Source organism: Lithobates pipiens, unplaced genomic scaffold (genome assembly GCF_037356315.1).
Source record: "Lithobates pipiens isolate NorthernLeopardFrog02 unplaced genomic scaffold, aLitPip1_a1.2 Scaffold_23, whole genome shotgun sequence".
Lineage (NCBI taxonomy): Eukaryota > Metazoa > Chordata > Amphibia > Anura > Ranidae > Lithobates > Lithobates pipiens.
In genome coordinates, this window is record NW_027507785.1 from 274,215,837 (window position 1) to 274,228,796 (window position 12,960).

The 12,960-nt window shown below is 40.1% G+C and overlaps 1 protein-coding gene across 3 annotated transcripts in view; it reads left to right on the forward strand.

The window, feature by feature from the left end:
* Positions 1–12,960, forward strand: part of TNR (tenascin R) — an 835,808-nt gene that overhangs the window by 735,124 nt on the left and 87,724 nt on the right. For all 3 annotated transcript variants that reach the window (XM_077453200.1, XM_077453202.1, XM_077453201.1), the window contains one exon: positions 3,207–3,350. In XM_077453200.1, the coding sequence (XP_077309326.1) occupies positions 3,207–3,350 (144 nt within the window). The remainder of the gene's footprint in view (positions 1–3,206; positions 3,351–12,960) is intronic.

Here is a 12,960-nt window from a genome sequence, read left to right on the forward strand (position 1 = left end):
CCCATCAGTGCATCCTGGTCAACGCACATCAGTGCATCAGAAAAATTACTTCTTTACTAAATTTTATAACAGAAACTAAGAAAAAACTTTCATTTTTGTACATTTTTGGTCTTTTTTCATTGGTTTAGCAAAAAACAAAAAAAGTGATGATTAAATACCACCAAAAGAAATCTCTATCTATCTCAAAACATAAGAAAAATGTTGTTTGGGTGCAGCGTTGCATGACCGCACAATTGTTATTCAGGCCGCGTACACACGCGGGGACTGTTCGCCCAACTTTGTCCGTCAAACAGTTTCAGCGGACAGTCCGCTCAAAATTAGCATGGACGGACTTGCCCACACACGACGAACAAACAGTCCGCTGAAACCGTGCGCGATGACGTGAACGGCACGTACGACGGGACTAGAAAACGACGTCCTATACACTGCAATGCAAACTTCGGCGTGTAAATCCTTTCTGAGCATGCGCGGAACTTAGTTTGACGAACAAGCCTACACACGAGGGGACTGTTCGCTGAAACAAAGTTTCAGCGGACAGTTTTTCGGAATTTCCGAAAAACTTTGTTCAGCAGACTGTCCGCTGAAACTGTCCGCTGAAAGCCCACACACGAGCGGACTGTCCGCCGAAACACTGTTCAGCGGACAAAGTTGAGCGAACAGTCCCCGCGTGTGTACGCGGCCTCAAAGTGCGACAGAACTGAAAGCTGAAAATTGGCCGGGGGCAAATGCTTCAGAAGGTAAAAGTGCCCAGTGTTAAGGTGGTTAGAGAATTTGTGAATTTTCAATGTTGCCATTGAACCCACATGAAAATACTCTCTCCCATTCTCTTGTATTCATTTGTTTTTCCTTTTGCTTTGGTACAGTACATGTGCCCATGGCAATGCCCAGCTTCCCATGCCTTCTTGACAGTAGTTTGCATATTAGCTTAGGTTTGCCAAACCATTGTTTAATCAAGCCCATACTGATGTGCTCATCCCTACTCAGCAGAATAAAACATAAACACCTACCTAGGATGATCCCAGAGCCAGGATCTTCATAACCTCAGCACTGTCACCCTGGTTTGTAATCAAGTGCCAGTGTTAGGAGATGCCATAGATAATAATAATGGCCTTCTCTATCAATAACCAGGTGCCAGGTATGACAGTTATTGCCAGTGGTGACTTCTGGGGCATGTGCTGGATTGCAAAGCAGGATGGGTATGCCAATGCCTGAGTAGCCCAAAAATCAAAACAGGCATTCTGAAGCATGAGAGCCTTCCCTACCCACTCTCTTTATTTTTTATACTCAACACTAAAATATTTTTTTTTCATATGAATATTTAATATTTAAATTTCCAGCCATCAGGTGACATTCCAGGGATGTTTTCACATGTATACCAAACTAATCTTAACAGCTTTAGTGATTAAGGCCTGTTGTTTACAAAGCACAATAGCTCAGGCATAGATTTACACATGTGACTCATCTCTTCCTCCTCATTGTTTGCTGTGTTCATATGGGGTGGTATCGTGTTTCAGTCAATAAGAGAGAGAGAGTCTGAAAGCAAACTGCTTTCTCTTTAGAAAACCCATACTGGTCTGACACCAGTGTAATGGATGCACCCTATAAAACATAGTTATATGTAGTATAAAGATCTTTTATTTATCACAAAAAAATGCAAAACATCAGTTTAACCAATGGAAACACATGAAACTTGTCTCAACACAAGTCAGCGTGATTTGACATGCATTGATGTTCATTTTAATGTGTGTTGCAATTCGCTTTACATTGCACAGCAGCACACATCATAATGGATTTCTATACACCCATCAATGTGCAAAAGAGTGTGTCATTGTGCGTGAGATGCACATGCTGTAACCTGCATTACAACATATTTTTTGATGTGTTTCAATTGTATTCAATTGAAAGTGCATCAGGCAAATATTCAATGGTGTGAATTTGGTCTTAACACAATTTAAATGGGGAGTACGTAAAAAGTTATATATATATAATTAAACCCACCCAGAATTAATGTGAAATCTGAATTGCAGTAAAATGTTATTATTTAGTTATAAAAACATATCACTTGTAGCTAAAACCTATTACTTAAATACATTTATTTGTGTATTTGTTTCTATTCCTACTATAGTAATATGATTTTAATCAGAAAGTTCTTTAAAACCCAACTCTGGGAGATTTTGAAATGATTGCTTGCAGTGGAGATACTGTAAGGGTAAACTGCTCGTTTAGTCTATGGGAAAGGGTCTGTGGGAAAGGAGAAGCATTTTTTTTTCACATAATTTGTAATAAAAACATATTTGCCATTCTGGAGCTTCTCTCCAACCACTTTGAATATTATTATATATATACTGTGATTCTGTACTTGCCAAATATGCTGCAGAAATCTCCCTCCACTGAGTCTGGCTGCATCCATTTTAACTGTGGGCAGCTGAAGCTGCTGCCTGTTCACTTCCTGGATTTACACAGACACACACCTCCAGCTCTGCAGCTCTCATTGGCCCTCTTATGAATCATCCCCCCTCCCTTCCTGAGAAACTCTCACAAGAGAGGGAGAGAGAGCTGTGCATGATGTCATAAGCCTTGGCTAATGACCAGACAACAAAGAGGAAGTGGGCTGTATAAGGTATTTACTGGCAGAAAAAAAAATGTTTTACTATCCAAAGTTAAAACAAGGGCAGAAGATTTAATAGATGTAAAGATGAAAAAATGACTGAAGGTCCGCTTTAACTTACCTGATCATCAGCTCCCCTGGTAGATGGTCCAGTGGTGAACTGTCTCTTGGTGTCATCACGTCTTGCCTTGTGTCATGTCTTCTCTGATGTCATCACATCTTGTACGTCTTGATGATGTCAGGACTTTAAACTGCTAGATAGTGGAGAAGACGCAACAGGGACTGGTTTAGCAGCATGGAAAGGATGAAGCACTTTAACTTACCTGATGATGACTGTATCTTGGTGTCATAACATCTAGTGCAGGGCTATGCACTCTTGAGGATGTCAGGACCTTGCTGCAGGGACTGGTCTAGAAGCATATTGGAGCTTAGAATTGGATAAGTATACCTACTTTAACAAGTCTCCTGGACCTAAACGAGCAATTAGCCCTTGCAGTGTGGACGCAATCCCATTGCAAGGCATTATTTAAGTTTCCTGCAGTTGGCCTTTAAATAAAAAATGCCTAAATATGTGTTTTTTTTTTTTAATCCAATTCAGTTTCAGGAGAGACAATTCTCATTGATGGGGACAGCCAGGAGTTTCAGCTGCAAAACCTTCTTCCTCATACCCATTACTCAGTCTCCTTGTCAGCCAGCATCGGGCCTCAAGCCAGCCGGAGCTCTGGTGTCAGCTTTACCACATGTAGGTACAAATCATGGCTTGAGCCAGGGCGCTCTTATTAAACTGTATTAAATGAAAGTGAAAGGTTCTGTTCATATTTCATTATGATAATTGATGCACACTTTCCATCCACCTCTCTTTTAACAGCGCAGAGTGTTGTGCGAAAATTTTGTATGCTGCCTTGGCAAGACTGTGCATCTCAATATTTATCTCAGCATGATTTGTTCTTGTTTTCCTTTTCTTTCTGTTGTCATGTAATTGTATTTGAAAAACTAATAACAATTCACTGAGAAAAGGAGTACTAAAATGCATTCCATTCAAATCGTATAGCCAGAAGATGCTGGTATAAACCTAGAGGGATTTTAGATTGAATTCCGAACCCATTGAGTTCAGCAGACTCCTATCTCTGCTTGTTATAGTAATAGATAATTCACTAAGTGTATTCAAAGCTACATTTTTTTTTTTTTTAGTTTGGATACATGTGTCCACCCTAGGGAGATTCACCTTCTCTGTTTGCCCCAAGGGCCAACATTTTACAGTTGTTGCAAAGAGAACGGGAAGGAAAAGCTTCCATTTTGGACACATTTTCCAGTAACAGGTGCCACTTTGGAGAACTCTTCAAAGAAAAACTTTTGACCATACACAGCCCACCCCAACTATTTTCTGCTTGAATTTCTCATGCCCATTCCCTACTCTGTTCCCCTAGGAGTCACATATTATTTAAGCTTCATTTCAGATCATGTTGGAACCTTTTAGAATACAATTTGGTCATGTCATCAGAGCAAAAGGAGAGTGTGATGAAGATGAAGTGTGCCCAATAAAAGATTTCCCTTCTATTCCTATTTTGATAAACCAAAATGTAGGACTTTCCCTGATTTCAGTCTTGCTGACAATGGTCATCCAAATACAGAGGTCAAAGCTCCCTGGTGGGAACACAGTCAGTTATTCCCTATCTGATGCAGAGTTTACATTTTTTTTTTTTAATTATGGGTACATTTTATGGAAAATTGTATTATAATAATATTAAGCTGTCCATAGATGGATCAAAATTTTCCCCACTTCAGCTGGGACCAGAGGAATTCCAATTCATCTATGGCCAGGCCCACTTGACAGAAGTCGATCTAAGGATCAACTTCTGTTGTCGGGACTGTTGTAACATTTCTTGATCAATGTATTCTGACAGCGGAGGAGATCCGTTGTCAGAATACAATGTTACTGCAGGGTGGATTCCTCCATTCTCCATGTTTGTGTGGATGGGGGGGGGGTTTGTCTATGCTCAGCCTAAGAATAATGAAGGGTTCTTACTGAAATCACATCATAGTTTTTCTTTAGGCCTCATGCACACTGGATTTTTGCTATCTCCACTGGATGCCTTTCCTCCCGGCAGCAGTGTTTTTGCAGAAAAAAACGCTTGTTGCCTTTAAAATGCGTTTAGGCACAATTGGTTGCATCAAGAACTTGGGCATTTATTAATTTCATTGGCCAGAATAATATTTTATTCTGGCCATTAAAATGAAATAACGACCAAGCACTAAACGCACCTAGTGCTTATGTGTGTTAATAGGCATCAAGCATTTTTTCTGCCAAAACGTGGCTGCTCTGGTAGTATCTCTAAACGTCCCTGCCTCTAAACTCCTCTATACACTTACACTATATTACCAAAACTATTGGGACGCCTGCCTTTACACGCGCATGAACATTACTAGCATCCCTATCTTCATGCGTAGGGTTCAATAATGAGTTGTCCCACCTTTTTACAGCTTCAACTCTTCTGGTAAGTCTGTACTAATATAATAATAAGTAATATAGTGTATGTGTGCATTAACACATACATAGGCTAACATGTAGGGGCATTTAGAGGCAAGAAAAAAGAATACCGGACGCTCCTAGTAGTAGCAGAAAAAGCATCCAGTGTACACAAGGCCTAATAGTGAAATAAATCTAGAAAATTCAAACTGCGAAAAAATATGATAAGCAGAAGTTAACTTCGACGAAGATCACATGTCAAAATACTTGGAAAATTTAGCAACAGATGCAGCTGAAATTATATGCATATGTTGTCTTTTCTTGTAAAAATAAAATTTGGCCCCTCCTGCCTTCTGAGCCTTTCTATTGGTTTGTATGATATAACTTCATCTGTATTATTGGATTTACACTTTATTTTTTACAGTCCATTTGTACTGGAAGTAACCTCTTCTTCTGTATTTCATATGATATGTTCAATTTGAATTGCCTAGGTTTGTGACAGGTTTGCTTTAAATTGAGAAAATTGAGAAAATAACAACATAGTAAAGGCAAAGTAACAGTATCAGTGCTAACGCACACCTTTATCAGTCTGCATCTGCTTTTCTGATTTTCTTCACATACTTTTTTTGTATTAAAACTCTAGCTGTTGTATACAGTATATTGCAGTACTTCCAAACTCCCTCCATAAATTGCCGGTGCATAGCCGAGCCGAGTATAGCCTTATTGTCTCATTTAGAACGATATGTTCTCAAATACATCACGATGCTGGTGCATGAATGACCTATTAAATTATGAATAGGACTTCAGACTCAATTTGCTCGGTGACTGGTAGCCAGTGATGTTCTTTAGGGTGCAGTGATCAAATCAGTGATAGATCCTGGGCTAGGTAAATTGAATTTATTCTGCACCAAAAATATGCAAATTGCATCCATTCTGCAGCATATTTGTGTTATGATAAAGGGAAAAAGGAAATCTTTCTTGATTCATTACTCATATTGATACTTTTGAAATCTTAAGGCGGAATCTCAGAGAATTTAGTTACAGCACAATAGATCACTGGATAATGAAGGTTGACAGTTGCAGAAAGTTTTTTTTTTTATATTAAGAAATGGTAGAACTTAGAAAAACAAGCAATTCGGTTAATGTGTATGTAAACAGTTAAAGCTTCTCTAATTTGTTGCCTTTGGTCTGTTGAAAATTTTTGTCATATCTGTTCAAGAAGTGCAAACAATTACCTGTTGATCCTGCCAGAAATCTAGTAAGCTCGGAAGTTTCTCTGCCCTCTGCAAGCAATGTTAACTCTAGCAGTGTTATTTGCCTTGCCCAGTGTACCGCTATGAACTACAGACCATCCCCAAGTTATAGAGGGGAGGTAGTGTCCTGTATTCTGTAGTCGGCCCTGTCCTAGGGTGACAATGCTACTCCTTTATAGGTACAGTATGATGACTGAGTGATGTCACCCCAGGGCAGAAAGTGAGTTACTGGCAGGATCACCAGCTGGAAATAAAGGTAATGCAATGTTGAAAAAAGGAAAACAAACAAAGCCACCACAACCCAGGACTGGTATGCTGCAATACATGACATTTATGTTGGGTTTATGCCCCACACACACTGAGATTGTCTGCTCTTTTTTTCCTCCAGGTTTACCAAAACCATGTAGTGAAAGGGCCTGCCTGATTGCATACAAATTGTAACTTCTAAGGTTTGACCTCATATTATATGGTTTTGGTAAATCTGAAGGGAAAACTCAGCAGAAGAAAATGATAGTGTGTATGGGGCTTTAGACACACTCTACAGCCAACTAAAAAATTGTGTTTCTGTTCTTGTGGTAAATATGGCTAAACAGGTTGAGAAATCGTCAAACAATACTCAACAATTGAAAAAAACATCATACCATGTCTAGCATGTAACAACCAGCAGATCAACCTCCCAGAGATCTTTTGGTTTGGAAAGTGTTGTACATTTTATTTTTTTCTTTGTGCAGTTTTTCTTTTCTGAATCCAATACATGTAATTTCCTCAAGGTAGGTGGACTGGCCTTAGAAGCCAAGTGAAAACGCTTAATTTTAATGGTTCCTAAGAGATATAAGATAAGAGAACAGGCGGTGATAAGAGCACAAGTTTAACCAACAGGGATCTACATTTAGGCTGACCATACGCTATACCAAGAGTCTCCAAGCTTTCTGAATGAAGGGCAAGTTTACTGTCCTTCATACTTCAGGGGGGGGGGGGGGGGGCGGGATTGTGGCCAGTGGGTGTAGAAAATATCCTGGATTTAGTCGGAATAAAGAATGCCACAAGCTTTCTGGTCAGTGGGAGTATAGAAATGACATAGAACCCATGGTTAGTAGATTGAATAGTGCCCCATCATTGATATCATGTTGGAGGAATAATGCTCCATCATTGGTATCAGTGGAATTTTGCTCCACTTTTGATGTCAGTGAGAAGAATAGTGTCTCAAGGGCAGGATAAAGACTAGCAAAGGGCCTCATATGGTCCATGGGCCGCAGTTTAAGACCACTGTCCTATACCATTTGATTGTATAATCTCCTGTAGATCTACCAATACCTACACTATACAGTAAAACCTTGGATTGCGAGCATAATTTGTTTTGGAAACGTGCTTGTAATCCAAAGCACTCGTATATCAAAGCGAATTTCCCCATAAGAAATAATGGAAACTCACATTATTCGTTCCACAACTATTTATTCATATAAAAAGGATTACAGCAATACAAAATACATTATTAATTATAAAACAAAACAAATTACCAGCACTTCAGGAGCTACAGAGTATAAAAGAGAAGAGAGGCAGTTCACACTCGGCACGACTTTGCCAGGCAACTTCAAGGTAATTTCGAAGCAACTTCAGGGAATGCTTGGGTAATCTTCCTGTAATGTTGGATTCAAATCACATCAATTAACAGCTTCCCGACTGCCTTACGCAGATATACTGTGGCAGAAGGGCACGTACAGGCAGAATCACGTACCTGTACGTTGCCCTTTAAGAGAAGCCAAGAGCTTCGTGAGTGTGAACGCGGGTCTCATGGACTCAATGTCCACGGGGATACTGGCGATCGTCTCACGGAGAGGAAAAACAGGGAAATGCTAATGTAAACAAGCGTTTCCCCATTCTGCCTAGTGACAGTGTCACTGATCACAGCTCCCTGTAATCGGGAGTGGTGATCAGTGTTGTGTCACACACAGCCCCTCCTCCCCACAGTTAGAATCACTCCCTAGGACACACTTAACCCCTACAGCGCCACCTAGTGGTTAACGCCTTCACTGTCAGTCACATTTACACAGTAATCAATGCCTTTTTAATTGCACTGATCGCTGTATAAATGTGAATAGTCCCAAAATCATGCAAAAAGTGTCCGATCTGTACGCCATAATGTTGCAGTCACGATAAAAATCGCTGATCGCTGCCATTACTACTAAAAAAAAAATAATAAAAATTCCATAAAACTATCCCCTATTTTGTAAATGTCCATAGGTGTCCTCCCAAGACCCCACCCCCCGTGCGCCCCCGGGGCCATGCATCAGGCAAGCTCTGTGCAGCCTCATCAGTGCTCTTCAGTGCACATAAGTGAAGAAGAAAAATTACTTATTTTAAATTATTTTCCTTAAAATTTTATAACAGAAACTAAGAAAAACTTTTATTTTTTTCAAAATTTTCTGGTTTTTTTTTTTGTTTGCTTAGCAAAAAATAAAAACCCAGTGTTGATTAAATACCAGCAAAAGAAAGATCTGTCTGTCTCAAAAAATGTTAAATATGTCATATGGCTACAGCATTTCATGATTACTACGCAATTGCCATTCCTTGGCAGGAAGGGAGTGAAAGTGCCCAGTATTGAAGTGGTTAAATGCTTGAAGTTGAGAGGGGTGAAATTCTACTTTACTCCACCCAAAATCCAAACCCTTATTGGAAGAAATTAGCGGCTACGTAATTTGGCTGTGTACAACCTACAAATTATATTAGGTAAATTACCAAATGCTAGAAATAATTACATATTTGATGAAATATGAGAAATATGAGAGAAATATGTAGCCTGCCTTTTCTCTTCCTCTTAAATTGCTAGTGGTCTAGCATGGCAAACCAGCAGAATACAAGTGAGGAATACATATATGGGAGTTTTTTTACCTGCCAAACAATTTGTATTTAAGTCCACCCAGTTCTGAGAATTAGAAAGTCCTGCTACACAGCACAGCCATGTCTGACAGGGCAGGAGACCTGATTTTTTCTCTTGCATTTAAGTAACACTGACAGGTCTGGTCCCTCCCCCAGTCTGTGAATGGACAGTGAAAGAAGAAGAAACAGATGATGAGCTCATGGTTCTGTCACTCCGTTGTCTCCATTTATCAGCATGCTATTCTTAATGCAACATAAGTTATTGGCTCCTTGTGCTGCATCTCCCCTCCCCAGTCTGGACTTTGCTGTACAGGCTCTGCATATCTGATATCAAGTCATATTCAAATACTCACACTACTTGCATATTAAAAAATACATTTAAGGCTGTTTTAATGATTATAACACTATAATTTATGTATTTTATGTATACCTGGAGTTCAGCTTTAAAATAGAGCTATGGGCAAAATTAAAAATGACAGTCTGTCATAAGCATTAACGCGGCAGATTTTATTTTTCTGCGTCCCCCCCATTACCATAGTTTTATTACCTGTAATTCCTGCAAGTAGCTCCAATATTTTTTCACTGCCTTTAACAAGATGACAGTGCTTTTCATTCTGCAGTGGAATCACGCAGCAGCATTGTCACTTTGAGGACAGGACAGTCTTAAAATTAAATGTAGTTTAAATAAGTAAAAAATTAAAGCTTAACTCCAGATCACTTGTTTAAAGCTGCTTTCACACTGCTGCATTGAAAAAAATGGGGTATGTTTCCAGTGCGTTTTCTGGTTGCCTGACTCCCAGCATGTACCTGTAAAATATGGACATATGACTCTAAAAACGCATTGGTGATGCAGTTATGACACATTTTCTATACATTTCAATGGGAAGCTGCATTTTTGGTGCATTTTTGGAAACGTTTAAGAGCGCAACTGTAAAAGCAAATGACAGGTGTGAAGAATTCTAAATGATTTAAAGGGATGCATTTTTCTTTGACCTTTCTCCAGATTTTTTTAAAGTGGTTGTAAACGATCACCCATTCAGTTTAAAACTGGAATAAAAAAGATATAAACACAAAAAAAACATTATAAATACTTTTCTTTCCTTTTTTATAAGTGATCACATTCCCTCTGTTCTGAGCTGCTTGGAGGAGAAACAACACTACACTGAACTGAAGGGGGGGGGGGGGAGTGACAGGACAAGTCTAATCATTGGAGGAGAGCAGGCTGAGATATGACCACAGTGTGGTCTCCTGCTAAGTGTGGTCAGTTTATAATAGGAAACAAGAAGGACTGGCAGGAACACCAGGGATTTCACACAAAGGAAGCAAAATAAATAGAACATGATATGTTTCCATACAAGTACATGGTACAGCAGGCATGTATCAGGATTATAAGATGCTGGGGTAACAAACACTTTAAGACCCCTTTCACACTGCAGGCGTTTTTCAGGCACTACAGCACTAAAAATGGCGCCTGCATAGCGCCTGAAAAAAGCGTTTTCATTCACTGGAGTAGTGCGCTGGCAGGGCGTCAGAAAAAGTCCTGCCAGCAGCTTCTTTGGAGCGGTGAAGGAGCGGTGAACTCAAATGAAATCAATGGGGCAGCGCTGCTCCGGTGGCGTTTTGTGGACGGATTTAATCCCTTTTTGGCCACTGGTGGGGGGGTTAAAACTGCCCCGCTAGTGGCCGAATAGCGTCGCTAAAACGACGGTAGAGCGGCGCTAAAAATAGCGCCGCTTAACCACCTAAAGGGCTCTAACTGAAAAACTGATCAGTGTGAAAGGTCGCTTAAGAAGTTACAGTTTTTCAGTTTGGAAAAAGGGTGCAAACCATATGAATAAGGTCTCATGCACACTGGACATTGAAAAAATATAAATAAAAGCCTGTGAAATAAGCAATGCAATTTATGTACTAAATGTAATCATTACAGGTATTGCCCCATAATGTTACTAGAATATAATATGTTTCACTATAATCATGTTTTAATGCTTTGAGCCTTTGACCCGGAACAAGTATGGTGATCAGGTGCTGTTGACTTCCCCCTGACTGCTCTTGCTGTATGCAGGACTAGAAACTCATAGCCAGGGACCACATGGCATCAAGCATTCCCAGAAAGAACTCAGCAAAGAAAGCTTATTTCTTTCCGTACAGGTTTTCTTTAAACCAGCTAAAGACATCTACATCATACACAATGTTCAGAGTCATGGTTGACGCTAATATGTTGAGATACATCTAATGCCAGCTTACGGCCAACTGCAGTTGACCAGGAAAGAGTTTAATGCAAATATAAAGTATTTTAATGTTTCCAAGCACCAAGTGAGAAGTATATTGCCTAGTGCCTGATGTGTGATGTGTGGAATGTATCATTTGATCCCCAGGCAGAACAAGACCACTTATGTGTGCAGTTTCTCCCACCCTCTTGGCTTGTTTTTTTCACCTTCACTAGACTCAGATTGCTAAAACTAAACTTTTTTATTGGATAGAGCGATGCGGAGTTAAAACCCCAATCAGGTTTGATGTCCTTATTTCTCCTCTTGACCATTATCACCAGGAGAAAAAGTGGGGGAAATCCCAAATTTTAAGTGGTCATCAGAAAAGAATGGAAGTGAAATCTTCCAATGGAAACGTGATTTCCAATGACAACATTTTAAAGGGGTTGTAAAGGTAAATATTTTTTCACCTTAATGCATTCTATGCATTAAGGTGAAAAAACATCTGACAGTGCTGGTGTTCTGGCAGATAGTGTCCTGCCATCATATAGTGTCCACATGCACAGTACGGGGCAGAAGAAGCTTCGGAAAATCTCTGAAGATGAACGGTGCCTGCGCCGTGAGTGGAGGTGGTAGCCCCACCATCCAAGCGGAAATAAGGTTTGGAAAATTAGAGGGCCCCTCACGGGTGAGCTTCGCTCGCCACGCTTCGGGCTCGGCCTCGCTGCGCTCGGCTCTTTTACATTCCAACTCTGTGTCCACTTGGATGGTGGGGATAGAACCTGAACTCACGGCGCAGGCGCCATTCATCTTCGGGTATTTTCGGAATCTGTGTGTGCTGTGACACCATGCACAGCTGCACCAGATTCTGAGTGCTCCAGTTTCAGTAAATCTCCCCCTTTGCGAAATTTAAAAAAAAGATTTAAAAAAACAGCAAACAGTGCTGTGTCACTACAATGCATTGGTACCTCTCCATTCACAGCATACATCAGTGGCTGTGGCGAAGTGTGGTCTCTGGTGTGAACTACCTCTGAATATACTTCCATTGCATTGATAAAGTATCCATCATGCGTGCAGAACTGTGAGAACATGCCACAAGGAGGGAAATGTGAACAACAAGAGCAACAAAAATATAAAAACAATAAAAAGAATAGGAAAACATATAGATACCAACAAGTGTGTATCACTCTCTGCTGATCTACCCACCTTCTGGCCTTCATATACTAGATATACCCAAGGACAGCAATTATATAATAGTTAAAGGTGCGTAGTGGATGTTTGGCAGCTGCTTACATCTGTGCACTCTTTTCTTGTTTTGTATGCTTGGATCTGTCGCCTTTGTTAATTCCTTTTTTGTTGTTCCCCGCATTAATTAAATGCCTTTTATAGAGAAAAAGAACTAGGGCGGTGAAAGGTTCTAAGACCAAATTAAAAATAAGGCTCATTTGTACAAGAGAGTTCCCTTTTTATCCCGTGCCCCAGGAGTGTCTTTTGTGATTTGCAGATGGTCTGTGACAATCTGTGAACCCTGGGCTTTTACAAGCTGTT